Below are 17,754 nucleotides of genomic sequence, written 5' to 3' on the forward strand. Positions count from 1 at the left end.
AAAAAGAAAACGTCCTCTCCTCCTCTCCTCTCCTTGTTTCCTCTCCTCTCCTTGTCTCCTCTCCTCTCGCCTCTCCTCCTCCCCTCTCCTCTCCTTGTCTCCTCTCCTCCTCTATTCTCTTTGTCTCCTCTCCTCTCTCCTCCTCTCCTCTCCTTGTCGCCTCTCCTCTCCTTTCCTCTCCTCCTCTCCTCTTCTCCTCTCCTCTCCTTGTCTCTTCTCTTCCTCTCCTCTCCTTGTCTCCTCTCCTCTGCTCTCCTCTCTCCTCTCCTCCTCTCCTCTCCTTGTCTCCTCTCCCCTCTCCTCTCCTCTCCTTTCCTCTCCTCTCCTCCTTGTCTCCTCTCCTCCTCTCCTCTCCTTTTCTCCTCTCCTCTCCTCTCCTCTCCTCTCCTCTCCTTGTCTCCTCTCCTCTTCTTCTCTCCTCTCCTCTCCTCTCCTCCATGGTGGGACACACAAACACAAAAACACACAAACTGCTCTCCAATTATAGTAGTGGGATGTAGACAAAGTTAACAGTAGTTTCAACAGAGGGCGCCATGCTGAAATCACAGATGAGACCTTTAAGACGTCCATCCAGAGCGAGACTCCTTCACGCTTCACTATGAATCATGACTATTCATCTGTGCAGAACAGTGGGGCTTTATTCCCGGCCTGTACATTATCATACCATGCTGCTCAAGTAAGTCGGACTGAACGCAGCAGTGCAGAACAACAACAACAGCACCGTCCTTCCTGACAGGCTCACAATGTAGATTTCACTCAAAGCTATAAAGTTAAGTCATGTAGAATCTATTAAGAAAGCGCTTTTAACAAACAGGTTCGTCTTAAATTGCTTTACAGAGCAACAAAGGACATAAAACTACAGGTCAAATCAAAAGAACTGCATTTACTGTAACTGAACTACTGAGTTGACAAGTTTTCTTTAAAAAAAAAAGAAAAGAGAAAAGGGTGGGTGGTGGGTAATTCACATTCCTCAAGCATTTTTATGGACAGAGGAAGAGAAATAGGAGGTTTACAGAGTAAAGGGAGGCACAGGAAACAAGGCAGGCAGGGTTTCATACCAGGGCAGCAGAGGCTGCAAGGTCACGCAGTCTTACCACACATCTGTCTCGACACATATGCATCATATGGATTAAAGCTGCTCCATGTAGCACATCAATATATCAATATATATCATTGTCAAATTGTGATATCCTGGTATAATTACCCTAAACAAATGTGACCATAGTCCCCCTGGCGTTGATCCAATATGTTTGTTTTCTCTCTCACTTTACTGAAAGGAATAAAAACACTGGAAATTATTTTTCCATCGGCCTTTCACTCATTTAACCATCTTCCATTGCGAGAAACTCTGAAAGCTTTAGCTGTTTGCTCTGGAAGAACGGCGCCTTCCTTCTTCCTGTTTTGTGCTGTCAAGCAATCTTCCTTTGTGCCATAAAGAAATCCAACAAATTCCTGTGAAATCCTTTAACTGAATTTGTGTTTTGAAAATGATGGGAAACAAACTGAAATGGACCACTCAAGTATGGTTGCAATATGCAGTATAGGAAGTCCTCAGGTTGGACTTCTCCTCATGTGGGGATGCTTGTGTTGAGGCATTTTCACACCTAGTTTGTTTAGAGCAGTCATGTCGAAACCTGGTTCGCATTATTGGCTGAACACAAGAGTAAAATATCAAAACAATGTGTTTAAAAAGGAAAATGGAAAATGTTCAAGGTTGTTTAACTTGGAGGAGTGTCAGCACAAACACTGTTTCTACAAATTCAAGTGAAAAGGGCAATGTTATTGATTATTCACCCAGATTCTCATTCATAAACAATGGGTCAATCGTTTGTTTTACATGCGAACCGCAGCAGGCACAACTCCCATGAAGAGCTGGAGCAAATGATCAGATCCATAAACGCAGGTGATGCTTCTTGCTGGTTTAAGAAAGTCCTTTCCCGCATCAAATTTCTGATCAGGGAAGGAAACCACTGTCACTCCCACATGGCTTTTGCACAGAGTTTGGGTGAGTCCAGTGGGAATCAAACCCTTAAACCTGGCAATGTTCTACCCAGTTAGCTATACAAGAGCACAATGAGTTAGAAGAGTGGACATCATCAGTTGCATGATGGTGTGTCTCTGTGCAGGCGGAGAGAAAGGGGGACTCTATGGGTGAGTGCATGTGTGTGTGTGTGTGTGGGGGGGGGGGGGGTCCTGCAGCTGTCCTGTAGGCTGGTTTACGGCTGCAGATGGGCGGAAATGGAGGAGCCCAGAGTCAGATGCTCACCCACTGCCCTCGTCATGCCACAAGTGTTCCCAGTGGACCGGGCAGACCTTGTGTGTGTGTGGTGAGTGTGTGTGTGTATGTGTGTGTGTGTGTGTGTGTGTGTGTGTATTTGCATGGCCATATAAGTGAACATGTGTGCGTTCATATGACAGAGCGTGTGTTTGTTGTTGTGTGTGCAATGCGATCCCCATTTTCTGAACTTATTTGCATGTGTGTGTGTGTGTGTGTGTGTGTGTGTGTGTGTGTGTGTGACATCCACGCGTTGCAGTCATGAGCGCACTCAATGGCGGTGTTGATCCATTCCACAGAGGGGGGGTGTAGGCCACCGAACAGACGGCCTCATTGTGCGTCCCGCTGCATCTAACACATGCAGACTCGTCCCACTGGCCACCTTTGATCTCCCATGCTGCACTTTCTCAGGCGCAAAGGTTACAGAGGGCAGGAGAGCTTAGTGTCACAAGTTTGATCCCAAGTTGCTGTGAAGAACAGATAAATTATCAATTGACGGTGTTATTTTTAAAGCTCCTGCCCTAGTTGTGTAGATCATAAACTTACACCCTTGCAGCGACACTCATCCCAAGTGTCTCCTGAAGAGCCGGAGAAATTGATTTCTGTCAACACATCGGTCAAAGCTCACGCATTCCACATGGTACTGTATCTCTCAAATGGTGGAGACACATGAGCCTCCTTTGTTACCCCCGGCCTTGGTTATTATTGATTTCCTTTGTGAGTGTGACAGGCCCGGGCCCTGCTGAGGGGAAGGGAGACATTTTCTAGGAACAGAGCAGCACCGGCGCTCCATCTTCCCTACCTGCTGCTGCTCAATATTTAATGCTCTGCGCCCGGTCTGCTCCTGGAAAAACACAACGGCGGTGAGCTCACGGTTTCTTTTGACTCATGGTCATTCTGGTGAAGCTTGGCATGTAAAAGCCACAGCCGAAGATATAGCTGAAGCTATAACCCTAACCCTCTGCTGACCGGTAGAGAAGAATACAGTGAATTCCTCCCCTCTGCCTTTAACTCCAGTTTACAGCAGTATCTCAGTGGCTTTGGCCCTCACCTTGCTGTGATATAGTGAGTTGTCATCAATTAAATATGTTCAATTGAGGTAAAAATAGGCCTACTTTCTCTACGGCTACACAAGACAAAGAGTGAAGTAGAGTCATGAATAAATAATTCTGTCCAATTGAGGTGAAAAAAAGGCCTGAATTCTGTTCAGGTTGTTCAAGACAAAGCAGATCGTCCCCAACAGTAGTTAAGGTTCAGATTGGAGCCTGAAAACTGGTCCTGAGCCAGAAACTCAGTGACAACACTGCTGTGACCCTTGACCTCCTCGCTGTTGGATGCGTTTAATGTTGGTGATCTAGGAATTAATAATAATAATAATAACTTTATTTGTATAGCACGTTTATAAAAACAGTGTTTACAAAGTGCTTTACATACAATAAAACACAAACAGACAGTGATGCGAAAGCACCACAATTCAAGTTGGATAAAAAAGTATGGAAAATAGCAAGAACAACAACAAATGGTGATGAGTTGCATGAACTAGTTAATGCAAGTCGTCTCCGGGGCAAACAAAAAAAAATTAAATAAAATAAATACAATACATTAAATACAAGAGATACACAGATACAACTAGAAAACAAAAAGATACAACTAAAAACAGAGAGCGTTTTATATAAAAGTGTGTGCCGAACCACATGAATGTCCAGACAGTACAAGTTGTTCACAAGAAGAGACAGTAATAAATATATGAAAACAGGTAATAAAACCAGAAACACAATTACGAAATGAAAACTAAAATGGAGATACAACTATAAGGAGCAATTCACATAAAAGCCTGTCTATAAAAGTGTGTTTTAGAAGGGATTTAAAAGGTGAAACTGATTGAATTGACTGACTTATTCTATTCTATTCCATTCTGTTGATTGTAAGTCACCCTGGATAAAAGCATCAAACAAATGCTTAAAGTGTAAAATAATCTGATTAACAAATGGCCAAAGAGAGTTTACTTGCAGCCTTGAGTAACACCATTGTTAGTCCTATCAGAGAGGACAGTGCTAGATAAGAGTTACGGTTTTACAGCCTGTGGAAACACAAGCACCTCTGTAGAAAATAACCTGGCACAGACACTCTTGATTACTGTGAACATGTTATCAACTGACCCAGCCCTCAGATTGTCCCTCCATCTGACATTTTGGTGAGAAAACTTGGCAATCTAGACAGACTTTGACTTGTTTATGGCAAAAAGGAGTTAAAACTAACAAGGTGAGAGGATCAGAGTTTGCAAGAATAAAATTTAGTCACAAGTAGACAACATTTCGATGGGGTGTTGCTTCTGTAATTCAATGTATTTCCAGTTGGAGCAGGATGCTGAGGCGGGACAAAACGCAAAAACGCTGTTCAAAAGCTGAGAAACACTTTGTTCAAAATCTTCAGCCACACAAATTCTGGATTCTTCAAAATTATGAAATTTCAGCCACCAGGACGCAAACATGATGTCTTATAGGAAAAGGAAACAGGGGTTTTGGGAGTTTTTGGGAAACATCTAAAAATGCATCACTGTACCATGTTGCCACTCATGTCACTTTGAAAGTTGTGAAGATGATCTGCCATGAAGTAACCGCTAAAAATACATAGTTTCCCATTGTCTTTTTTATGCTATAAAAGTATGGAAAATAAAACTTCTGTACAGTTTTTGTTTCTTGTGAAATACTGAGTAGTTTTCAGCCTCTTTGCCTCCTCTGATAATTAATCAAATAAAACAACTTGAAAAAGGCAAATCATTCTTTGGTTGAAAGAATGTTTTACGTGTTGTGTTGAAATTGTGACACAATGGGGTTTTTACCATGCAGGGCCCAAAGGTCAGGAAACTCACTCAGTATATAAATGACCGTGTAAACATCCAATACAAGTTAGAAAAATGGAAGTTTTGTGGTTTTCACACAACAGCAGCAGTGATGTGAGAGGGGCTGAGATTACCCAGAAGCTGCGGCAGCCTTAAGGAGAAACTAGAACACTGCAACAGAAACACTTACTGTGTTGTATAAGCTCTCTGCTGTTTTATCCAGCTGTCTGATCTTATAGATTAATGCATGACAGAGTGTGATGATAATGCAGCATGCTATGGCTTTGTTCAAATGCAAGCCTTTTGTAAAGCAAACAAGTGTCGCCCTATGTTTTTTCTAACCTCACTGACTCACAGACGCAGGCTGAGTGGTTTGGCTCTGAGTGGGACTATTTTGACAGAGCACAAGTACAAAACAGAGGTGGCCATGGAAACTGGCGGCGTCCAATGGGAGAATAGGATCTGGGTGTGGCCAGCTGATTGACAATGTTCCTGCCCCGCTCACTTCCTCCTGCCTGGTCAATGAATAACTTTTTTCAGGCTTACTCTGCTGCAGGGAGAGAGAGAGGCTGAATTCGCTGGAAGTTTCTAGAAAGGGGAAAAGTTGTCACATGATGGAAGGGCTTCAGAAAGACAGATTAATTAAGTTGTTTTTAAAGGGCATGTAGGAAAATGACAAGTAACATCTCTGGACATCTCTGGAATATGAATTGACTCTCAAGTTGAAGCAGCTTATTGAAATTCCTCAACATTATATTCTTCAACATTAACTGATTCCTCCATAAATTTCTTTATAGCGGTTGTTAGTTTATTCAATTTTTGGTTGTAATTCTTGAATTCCTATCACTTTTCTTAGTGTATGAAGCCGCTTAATAACTTGGAGCTTATATTTTTCCAATAATATCTCTTACTGAGGCTTTGGGAATGTATATTTGTCATCTTGATCATTTCATTGAAAGTCAGGTTGTGAAAGTGACTGAATAATGCTCTTCTCTCCCTCAGTAACCACCATCCATGAACAAGGCAGTAAACCTCCAGTTGCTGCTCAGTGACCAGCAGTAACAGAGAAGCAGCTCTCAGGTGTGAATGTGTGTCACTGTATACTGTAACTGTGAACCAGGGTGGAGCTGAAAAAGAGCCTGGGTGCTCAGAACAGAAAAAAAAACCCTTCTTCCCTGGATGAATAAAGGTTTAAAACTAAAGGGCTGAGCCATCCTGAGCGATAACATCACTGAGAGGAGAACGTCACAGTCATAAATCTCCCAAAATAAGTAAAGTTGTGCAGGACTTTACAAGTGTTCGGATATGTATGAGATAAAGTATTAAACGTATCAGCTTTTCTTTTCAGTGAAGTGCAGACTTGGGGGCTCAAGTCACATGAATTGGACTCGAGTCACAATTTTAACTGCTTGAGACTTGACTTGATGCATGAAGAGAAGACTTGAGACTTGACTTGGGTTCTGGTGACTTAATTGGGACTTGACTTTGACTTTTGCTTTGATGACTTGAAAACTGTTTCTAGTCTTGATAAAAGTTTGTGTAAATGACTTAGATTGAAAGTGATGAGATTTGTTCCAGCAGACGACTGAATTTAAATTCTGTTTTCTGAATTTGTATGGAATGATTGAATTTATTGAAGTTGAAACTGATTATAGAAATCAAACTCATGATGCTCTTACCAAGTTTTTATCCTATTAAAACCATATTGCATTGAAAAGTGTTTGTTCTCTTTAAGATATTAAATTGACACTCGACTCTTGATTTGTTCTGACTTGAGACTTGGCATTAATGACACGGTCTTGACTGGAGACTTGTGCCTCAAGACTTGAGACTGACTTGGGACTCGAGCAAAGTTGACTTGGTCACACCTCTGGTGAAGTGCCATCCTCAATGTCATGAACACATATGAAAATTACGTTAGAGTGCTGGAAAAGATACCATGCACAAAGTAAGTAGATCCCAGTACAGAGTGTGATATTCTACAAAGCTGTGTCATGAAGTGCAGAGAGCTCAAGAGACCCGACTGTGACAAATCACACAGCCTGTCTTTGTGTTCAGCTAATTTTGCAGATAGCACACAATGAATAGGGCAGGAGAGGATGAAAGGGTGGAAAAATGGGAAGAAATGATGACAAGTCATGTGGTTACCTTACTGATGGTTTCCCCACGCACAAGAGGAGGCACGGTGTCCTGGTGGTTCGATGCCGCCCTGTAACCGAGAGGTCACAGGTTTGATCCTGCAACAAGCAGAGTGTCCATCAACAGGTATGTGTGCTACTGAAGTGTCTTTGAGCAAGTCGTTGAACCCCAAGGCTTTCCTGCTCACTAGTGATGTGGTAAATAAAAAGGAGGATGAATTATGACCTCCAGTTGGTTCATCATAAGGCAAACAAACACCAATATAAGCAATGATCAGTTATATTCTCACCCTTAAAACGCCCTATCCCCCATATACTCTGTGTCAGTTTGATACTACCTGCTATGATGTATACTATGAGTTTATATCATTAAGATTTATCCTTGATTAAAACAGTGGGTAAGCTTAATTCAGCAAATAAAACGGTGGGTAAAGTGAGTTTAGCTTGGTTTACCTTCCACTACATCCCTGCTGTTGACTCACTGTAAGATGCTCTAGAGCAGTGGTTCTCAACGTGGGGTCCGGGAACCACCAGGGGTCCTTGAGGGGGTTCCAGGGGATCCCCAGCAAATTAATGAAATGTTAAACTTCAGCATTATTTCATTTACAAGAAGTTAACACAGTTAGAGAATGTGGAAGAATTTGACTGTTTTGGTCATAGTTTCTCTGTTATCTCTCTACCTGCAATACAGAAAGTCATGGAATTCTGGACAAAATCATATCTAACAATATAAATATTCTCAGATTTGGGACAGAGAGACAAAATCCAGGGTCCGTGGCTCTAATGGATACTAAATGAAGGGTCCTTGATATGAAAAAGGTTGAGAATCACTGCTCTAGAGTGTCAGCTATGTCTGAAATATAGATGTACACACATAAGGAAAGAGACCCTACACCAAATTTGTGCGTGTACATATTGGTGTGTATGTGCAGATATCAACTATTGGTGCTGTAACTGTCTGAGTGAGCTTTGTAACAGCGAGTTTCCACCCAAAGTCCAAAGACGTGCAACTCAGGTGGCTTGGAGACTCTTAACTGTCCATAGGTGTGAATGTAAGTGTGAGTGATTGTCTATCTGTGTTTGCCCTGTGATGAACATAGCAACCTGCCTTCTGCCCAATGCATGCTGGGATAGGCTGCAGCCCCTCCGTGACCCTGAGAAGGAATAAGCCGGAATGGAAAATGACTGAATGAAGAGATTAAGAGATGTTGACCTGTCAGGTCAGCAGAAAAAAACACAATCCACCACAAACAATATGGATTTTGTGAACATTGGTTGTTGTGTATTTCGATGAATTTGTCCAGCTGATGATGCGATGGCTCTGAGCATCATAATCATCTTAAATCAAGAAAATGAATGACTATCGCATTAATGAAGACAGATACAGAAGGAGCCAAGGGTTCTACAGAGGTTCTACCTTAATGTAATATGCTCCCAAAAATAAATTCCTGCCTCCTATAAAATTAAAAAGGCAGCATGTGTACAACTGAAGATTCAAAGAAGTGATGGGCAATTAAGTCTTTTCAGAGAGAACCACAGGTGCTGTCACACCCGGTGGCCCTGTCAGAATCTGAGGCTTAATTATCCCACGAGCCCCTGCCTTTCTTCACAGAGAATGTAATTCAAATTCAAATGACCAGTCATTAAAAAAGAAAACAAACCTTAATGGGCACATGATAGACACAAACAGATGTACTGGTAAATAAATAGGTGGGTAAACTCTGACCTCCAGCCAGTGATCATAAGGCAAACAATCACCAATAGCCTATAAAAAATATAAATTATATTTTCAGAAAAGTGAGTTTTTAAAGACCTTAACATCAAATGACTTGCATCAGTTTGATACTACTTTGACAAATACTAGGAATTAATAGATATTTATGTCAACCTAAAGCAGTGAGTAAACTGTATTCTGCAAATTTAAAGGAGGGTAAAGTGAGATTAGCTGCGTTCGCCCTCCACTAAATCCCTGTTTATAAAAGATACAAGAATGGGCAAGTGTAAAAAAAAAACACAGGCAGTCTATCTCTCATCTTGATCTACCAGGAGTTATTCATCCGCCATATAGTGTATTTTGCTATGAGGACGACGGGCGAACAACGCCCCGGCGGAGTGATTTCATGAGGACTACACCCAAGCGCTGCCCGATTGCGGTGGCTTCTCTTCGCTGCCCAGACCCAGAAGAAAGCGGGGACGTGACGGAGCTGGGGGATTTGCTGGAGGCCTGTTAACCACCGACAATACAGCTTGCTCACTATTCTCCGTCGCTCAAGAAACACCTGTGACTTATTTGACCAACTTATTTTCATCTTTGAACTAATTCACAAACATGTCCTGGCAAAGCTACGTGGAAACCCTGATGGCTGATGGCAGCTGCCAGGACTCGGCCATTGTTGGGTACACGGACGCCAAATACGTTTGGGCATCATTTCCCGGCGGTACCTTTGTCAACATAACGGTTAGTATTTTCTTGATATGTCAGTAGCTAAATTGAGGGAGCGGACGATCTACATTTTGCATGCCGGTCCGTTTGCCAGTCGGGCCTTGTTGAATGGGTAGCCTCAGACGGAATGGATAAGGCGAGCAGTGTGGTACACATGGTATCCGGTGTTCACACAAGATGCATTGACACTTCTGCACCATTCTTTTCTGATGTCTTCGGCCTTTTCCGAGTGTTGTTTTTGCAGACATTTTGTCATATCGGTGGCCTTACAATCACCAGTTTTGCGTTTTTCCAATTAAACATGTTTAGCACACAGAGCTAACATAGGCTAATGCTTTACGGCAATGCGAGCTAGGCTAAGTTAGCAACATTAGCAAGCTAACGTTACCGAGCCGCGTTAGCCTGTCATGCCATTCAGTTAACGGTAGCGACCGATGAGCAATTCGGTAAATCAGATCCTAAATCATGGATTCATTTTCTAGCAGCATTACCAGCTACAGATGTAATTTAGTTTTACTTGTTACATGTGTCTTAAAAACACCTTAGTAACATGTAACTTTGTAAACTGTAGACAGCAATGCGGGGATCTTAAGGGGTGCTGAGCAGGAATAATGTTAACGTCGATTAGCTAAGTATAGCTAGCTCAAATCAGGCCGGTCATCCAGATTCGAAAATCATTAGCTAACGTTAGCTACGTAAAGTTAGCGGTTCACGCACGCCTTCTCTACATATCGGCGTGCTGTTTTCGTTCGTGTTTTTCGTAGTTGCCTCTGTGAATCAGGCCACCGCTACCGCCCCTTATTTTCCAAGATGGCGCATCCACTCCCATTTCTTATTCATTTTATTTACTGAAGCTAATCGAGACGCCTGGTCACGAATACGTTTCTAGCAATGCTCCAACTCTGTGCATTCAGCTATTTTCATTGCAGTTTAACGCTCACCATACATGTAAACACGAAACGTTCCCCGAATTTCTTTTTATCTAACATCTACCCCCGGTGCTTGGCGGAGCCTCCATTTTGTCGGTTAACAAGCGTGTAAATAAACTACGAGCTAGAACATCTTGTGTGTTGAAAGCAAGGCGATGCAGAACGTTAACGTCTCGCCCGTTAAACGAGCCTGCTGGGAACTGATAACTAACGGGACAGAGAACTGAACTATGAACGAGTATGCCGTTGAGACCAGGGAGTGTCCGCTCTGGTCTGTGGAGCCAGAGTATCCTACACAACTTTATAAAAACAAGCTGAATAAATGGAAACCGGTTGTGTTCTCGTCCGTGTCAAACGCTGATGTTAGGCCTGAGCTAATACAAGCTGATAAGGGGATTCTCGTTCCGTTTTGATGTTCCGACAAGGAGGCTAGCCAGCCAACTAACAACGTTAACGTTAGCCGCGGCTTTCCCAAACCTCCCGTGATTAGATTTGCCAAACGGAATCAGCTGTGCATGGCATGCAATACGCACAGAATGTGTGAAACTGCGGTACACATGCGGGTAATTTGATTCCTTGGGGAAGAGCGCTAATACATTGACTGGGCCCCGGCATGTTAGCCGTCATGCTAAATGTTATATGAGCTAGCACAAATCCTTTGATTTCCCTTTTTTTTTTTTAAAAATTCTTCCGGAAGGGAAGGGTTTCGTGTATGACTGTGCAGTTCTGTAGTTGAGGGACGACGCCTTTTGTTCTCGACCCTGCAGATTGGTTCACAGAATAAACCCTTTTTTTTTTTAAATTTAATAATATCAATGACGTGAAACAGATTCTATACTCAGTCTGGTGAAGCAGTAACTAAAAGTTCTCAGTGGCCGGAGGTGTGAGGCAACTTGTGCTAATGGATCACATTTTCTCAACATAATATGTTATTGTCAGCTGAAGTAGGCCTCTGTAGGATTTCAGGCCTTGTGGCATAATATAATGGCATAATAGTCTGCTGTGCCTTTAAAAAAAGACAATGCATTTCTTTTGTCTGGCATGATCTTATTTTGCCCGAGATGGGTCAGTGAAAGTGCAAAGCTGTTACTTAACTGAGATTCATCATGCTCATCATCTTAGTAAATTGCAGAAGCAGTCCCAGGCTGCATTTGACTCACAAATACCCTACGTAACCAGAGCATGTGAACATCCTTCCTGCCTCCATTGTATGATGGTTGTAGTTGATGTGTGCAAGAGTTTAGCCTACATTAATTAAGTAATTCAAGCTTTAAATCATCTTAATCATACATGTTTAAGGAATGAGAGTTTTGAGGATAAAACTTTTCGGACACTGCTTAAGTTAATTTCTAACTGGATTAGATTTCCTGTAGTTCCTCCTGCTGCTTTGGGTTCCTAATTACATCCCTGATACTGTCTTATCTAAGCGCAGACTCCCTTTGATGTTCAAGTTAAAATGTATGTAAAATGTGTATTTTACATGTGGGACATTTAGCTCACATCCAGAGTGACCTAAAGTGAGTGCAGCAGTAGAACATGCTTCAAATCCTAGATCTCCAAAATAACAGTAGTAAGGAGCACAAGGGTCAGAGCCACAACATGCAGATCTTTTTCCTGGAATGATCACGTAAGATTACATTACATTGTCATTTAGCAGACGCTTTTGTCCAAAATGACTTGCATTAAGTACATTTTGTCAACAGTAGTCAAACCGACCATATATCACAGTCTTCATGAGCTAGGCCTAAGCCTTCAACAGGAATGAGTAGCATAATAGAGTGCTTGGGAAATAAATTGGTAAGTTAGGAGCCAAGAAGAGAGGTAGTGGATTTACTTTAGATTTACTTTACTTTGAGTTTATTTGAATATCCCATAAGGGCTTCACAATGCCCACCTTGGACGGGGATGGACGAAACGCTGGGAAGGGCCTCACATTGCGGGATCACTCCACCGGGATGGTCAGGCATCTTCCTTCAAGATAAAACCTTAGCAGAGATATACACATGTGCCTAACTTCTGACTGTGTGTTGCCCCCAGAGTGAAGAAATTGACGTCTTAGTAGGAAAGGACCGGGAGGGATTCTTCACCAGCGGGCTGACCTTAGGCAATAAGAAGTGCTCCGTCATCAGAGACAGCCTCCAAATCGACGGCGACTGGACAATGGACATCCGGACGAAGAGTCAAGGGGGAGAGCCAACATACAATGTTTCCGTAGGCAGAGCCGGCAAAGGTGAGCGCCATGTTCATGTTCAACGTTGCTGTTAACCCGCTCGCGTTTTAGTAGTGCTACAGCGACACCATAGCCTACTTTTGATGTAGTGCATTAGATTAGCTATTTTCGACTTGTCTGTAGTCTGTGCATGCGTGATTAGACCTGGAATGCACCTTTCCTCAATATATGACACGTTTCAGATGTTACAGTGCAGGTGAGTCTTAGGATAATGCTATTGAATGTCAGCCCATTATGAAGGGGAACAAGTGCATCATAGGCAAATATAATTGGTGTATAGGAATGCATGATCCTCAGTCAGGTTGATTTAGTTGAAGGGCAAGTTCGTGTCAAAACTTAATTCTGTCAGGGTAAGGGGTAATTCCTCTTTACATATTCTTAATCTCTTCTTTGCCAATAGCTTTCCTCAGTTGTAGCTATGTGCTTATTTCCTTTAACTTGGATGCTTTACAGTTTGTTAGGTTAGCATCCATATTGCAAATGTAACATAACTCAATCTGAAACAGACCGATTTAATGTTTTAGCTGTTCCCCTCTGTGGTATCTTTCTTATAAATCTGCTGCCCAGAGGGAAGGAATGTTTTATGAATCTGATTATGGTGGCATATTTTTTCAATGAACCCTTAGAGTTTTAAGTAAGCATGTAACTCTGCTGTTAAGGGAATGATAATGTTCAATATTTTGGATGGAACCTCCCCTTTCACGACTTGATTGACATTAGCAATGATATTGAAATGTGCAAAATGCCAAATTATCCATACATAATTGATGCCAATGTAGCCAATTGAAGTTCAAAGTCCCATGGAGGGACTTGCCTGAGAGTTGTGCCAGTTTTCATGTCGCCTGTATGGGCCCCGACACCCCGTCCTCCTCCACTTTCCCTGCTGCTACTAAAACATACAGGTGAGACTGTAACGGGGCAGACTGGTTCCCACTCTCCACACAGGGCTGACTCTTCTGGCCTGAATTTCCCAAATACTCCCTGAACCGCATGCATCTTCCTCCTTCCTGGTTAATACACCTTCCTTCCCTCTCACCAAGCTCTTCAAAGTGTGAAACCGTTCCCCTGCTCACATATTGCGACTCTGTTCCTGTGAAGATGGGTATTAATACTCACATGGTGGCACTTACGGGTTCTTACATGTATTGAGGAGAGGTACCACAAGCATGCTGCTGTATCCGCATGTGTACTACATTAGTGATGGTGGTTAGTAGTGAGTAGAAGCATTCACTTTCCTATTCTTCGCTGCTGGCATGGTGCATAATGTTTACAGATGAAACGAGTAAAGGACGAGACTCTTGGAGCGGAAAAGCTATAAAATAAACTCAGATGGTAGTAAAAACCAGCCATATGCTGGTTAATACTTGCTGTAGCTGGTACATTGGTCTACACTACCAGCCATGTTGGATAAGTAACAAAATGAAACTGGCTTGTAAAGTAGTGAAAGTGGCTAGTAAATTTTGGGATTCCCCAGCTACTGTGGCCAGTGAACTGAAGTTTATTTTCTATTCTGAGTGTAAATACTGTATTTATTGAAGGGATGAATGCGCTGCCATGGCGGACTCCCTACATGATTGTTTTTCAGCCAATTAAAAAGCAGCAAGTTGTAGTTTGAGCCAAACTTCCAAGAATTGGGATGCTCTGAGAGTTAGAGGCAGTATTAATTAACAAAGCCTGATCTTCTAAAATCATGTGGCACAAACTAATTAGGCCTAAATCTTGGTTTTGATTTGGTCCCAATTAGTGTCTGACATGAAATTAGGAGATCAGGATAAAACCAATTTATAGTTATTCCTAACTTTTCAGAATGAGCTGATTTTGAAAAGTTAGCTGGTATGGCAGCTTCTTGCGTAATTAATTGAAGAAGTACCACACTTTGCGTTTACCCTTAGTGGAAGTTAGCAGATTATATTGAAAGTGGTGTCAACCTGCCACCAACAGGCCCTCAGAGCAGTAGAGCCTACATGAACGTTTATTTGAAGTCCTCACATCACAAACGCGCAAACTCAGAAATGGCTTTGCATGCTTTCTTTGTTTCTTCTCCTGTTGCACTCTCTGTGGGTCTTTCTGGGTGAGAGCGTCAGCTAAATGTAATGTCAAATGTCTTGCTGTTCCAGCGCCAGCAGCACTGATAAGAAAATGAATGTTTAGGCTTGCTGTAGCCTGCAGGCCAGAGCGCCGCTTTGCTTCCTGTGTCGTCCTCCCTCGTACCTGTCCTGTCCGCCTGCTGGTTTTGGCTCTGTGCGCTTTTTTTTTTCTTTTCACCTGTGATCTAACTTCACACCTTCTCTAAATGTCCCTTTTCTGTCTCTTTTCTTTCAGTCTTGGTCTTTGTAATGGGCAAAGAAGGGGTCCATGGAGGCGGATTGAATAAGAAGGCATACTCGATGGCAAAATACTTGAGGGATTCAGGGTTCTAGTTTAGTCTTGACTTAGCCTATGTGGTGTAGTTGAGGGAGAGAGAAAAAAAAACAAACGAAAAGAAAAAACACAAAAAATACAAAACTCATAAAAACAAAAAACACAATTGCTGTCAAGACCCCCCCCCCCCTTCCCCCCCTCTCTCTTTTCGAGCAGTCCCATCGGGCAACGTCCCGGGAGCGTTACTAGCAGACAGAGCGGGGTTCCCCGGGCCCCGGTCCTGTCCTCAACAATGTAGCCCCACATTTAGCGGGGGAAAAAAGTTGTCCTTTTGTTGTTTTTTTTCCAACCCCGCCACCACCATGTCTGTTCATTTTGTTTTTGTTTGTTTTTCCTTTGTGTGCTCCAGCATTGGTTTTAGTCATGGCGAAGGAAGGTGTCCATGGAGGGCAGCTCAACAAGAAAGCGTTTCAAATGGCTGAATACCTGAGGAAGTCTGGATACTAAAGCAGCCTGTACCCAGCCACCTAGCAGCTCACCCTTACCACCCTGTTGCGTTTCACACTACTTCCAGTTCTCTAGTTGGTAGTTGCTTTTGTTTTGTTTCTCCCCCCCCCTCCCACACCCACCCTCTCCCCTCTACTTTTTTGTTGTTTCCCTTTTCTGTCTCATCTCCCCCCCCCCTTCCTCCCTCCCTCCTTTCCTTCTGCCTTCCTTCTCCCTTCTCTCATTTCTTAAGTAATTTTGACGCATTCACGCTGTGTACTCTTATCCCCCATTCTGGCACTGTCGTTGCACCGTAGGTAAGATGCGCATGTTGTTAACAGGACATCATGACAAATCTGTACTTCCTAAGACCAGCAACATTCTGGCCAAATGCTCAGTGAATAAATGCTAACATTAAAAGTGAAGGAATTCTTAAACAATTTGAAGTAGATTTTTGTTTTTTGTTTTTTTGTATGATGGTGCCCGGTAGTTCAATCCCCCACTCCCCCCCTCTGAGCAGCCGATGCCTTTGGAGCACTTGAGCGGTAACCAAGCTCATCATGTCTTCCTTTTCATCATGTCTGGGAGGGGAGACTGCATGCATATCTTTGAGCCTACTGCCCCCCAACCCCACCTCCTCCTCCTTCTCCTCCTCCTCCACTCTTCCCAACCCCAAACGCCCCCATTCACTCCTGCCAAAATCGTCCGCCTCCTCCCCCTCCCTGCTTCCCCATCTACTTTTTTGCTCATAGTAGGTTAACACTCCATAAGTACACAGGAGACCGTCTTCTTCATTAATCAACCACTACATCCCCCTTTTTAAGTCCTCTCTAACCCCCCTCTCCCTTCACACACTCACTGTTTTTATACTGAATAAATTCAGGGGTGGGGTGTGTGAGTGTGTGTGCTTGGAATCGGCTCGGTTATTGATCACGAGTCGCATTGCAAAGAGCCGGCGTCGTCCAGATGCAGGTAGAGTCTCCTCCCACCACGCCCTCATCGCGACCGCCCCGGCATCACCAAACCCATGGACATTCCATCGTAACAACGGCTCAGGCACTTAATACTATTGTTTGCCAGCTCCTGTAATATATTTCCTTTTTTTTTTTTGTTTGTTATTTTTTTGTTTTTGTTTTTTTTGAAAGGCTGCCATTTTCGGACAGTAGATATCCCAGCATATAACCATCTGGAGTGTGTCCAGTTTGAATTGTTTTTCATAGGACCAATTTTAGTCGCAGCTCGGGTGTTTATACAATTGCTCTAAATCATTGTGAAGGATGACTGCTAACCTCATTTTTTTTCTGCTGAAGGCAAAACACTAACCAGACAGTATAGGCTACTTATCATGACTGACAAAAAACACAAAACTACAGGGCAGAAGGGGGGGATTTGTCTATGAAGGAAATTTGCAGTGTCATCATTTGAACTGCTGTTGTTGTGTTTTTGTTTTTTTTTGTGAAGAGGAAAATGAATTACTGCATTTGTACAAACCCATGCTGTGTGGCGAATACAAAACTGTGGAATAAATTGCCTTGTACTCTATAGTCATCAACTGAGTTGTGGTATCAAACGGTCTGTCCATGCTCGGTACTGCTAACTGTAACGTCCAACTGAAAAGACCTTCAAAAAGAACAAGTAGAAATGACACTCAATTTAATGGGAGATGGGATTGGTTGGAATAAGGACGCTTTTGGTTGTCTTGTTGAAACTTAACTACAGAACCTGTGTATCCTGTGCCATAATGTAGAGAGATCTGTTGCTGTTGTGAGATGGATTTTACCCGCTGTCCACTAAGGAGTCATTTCATTGGCACTTTTTTTCTTAGGGATGTTTTTAGCATCAGCTCCACTGTTCAGGCCTTGTGGGATATGTGTACTCATAAAAAAATCCTGTTTGCTGATTTCTGTTCATTTCTTTTCCCCACCACTTTTTTTTCTTACATCTGGGATACAGTCTCTTTAACGCATCTGATTTCATATGCATAAAACCAAGAAATGCCATAAATTGATTTATCACCTTGTTTACAGACAGATCAAATAAATTTATTCCA

General features: G+C 42.7%; 1 protein-coding gene across 2 annotated transcripts; it reads left to right on the plus strand.

Annotated features, from left to right (window-relative positions):
* The first annotated feature begins 9,433 nt into the window (after positions 1 to 9,433).
* Positions 9,434 to 17,754, plus strand: LOC139649453 (profilin-2-like). 2 transcript variants are annotated; one of them, XM_071525863.1, is made up of 3 exons: positions 9,434 to 9,713; positions 12,665 to 12,857; positions 15,628 to 17,754. In XM_071525863.1, exons 1-3 carry the CDS (start codon positions 9,585 to 9,587, stop codon positions 15,723 to 15,725), a joined length of 420 nt encoding a protein of 139 aa, XP_071381964.1. In that variant the 5' UTR covers positions 9,434 to 9,584; the 3' UTR covers positions 15,726 to 17,754. The 2 variants fall into 2 exon arrangements, with proteins under 2 accessions (XP_071381964.1, XP_071381965.1); XM_071525864.1 differs by lacking the exon at positions 15,628 to 17,754 and adding an exon at positions 15,180 to 15,607.

This window comes from Centroberyx affinis, unplaced genomic scaffold (genome assembly GCF_046629955.1).
Source record: "Centroberyx affinis isolate AG114_WGS23_722 - 3 ecotype Tasmania unplaced genomic scaffold, CSIRO-AGI_Caff_v1 ptg001346l_1, whole genome shotgun sequence".
In the NCBI taxonomy this organism is placed as follows: Eukaryota; Metazoa; Chordata; class Actinopteri; order Beryciformes; family Berycidae; genus Centroberyx; species Centroberyx affinis.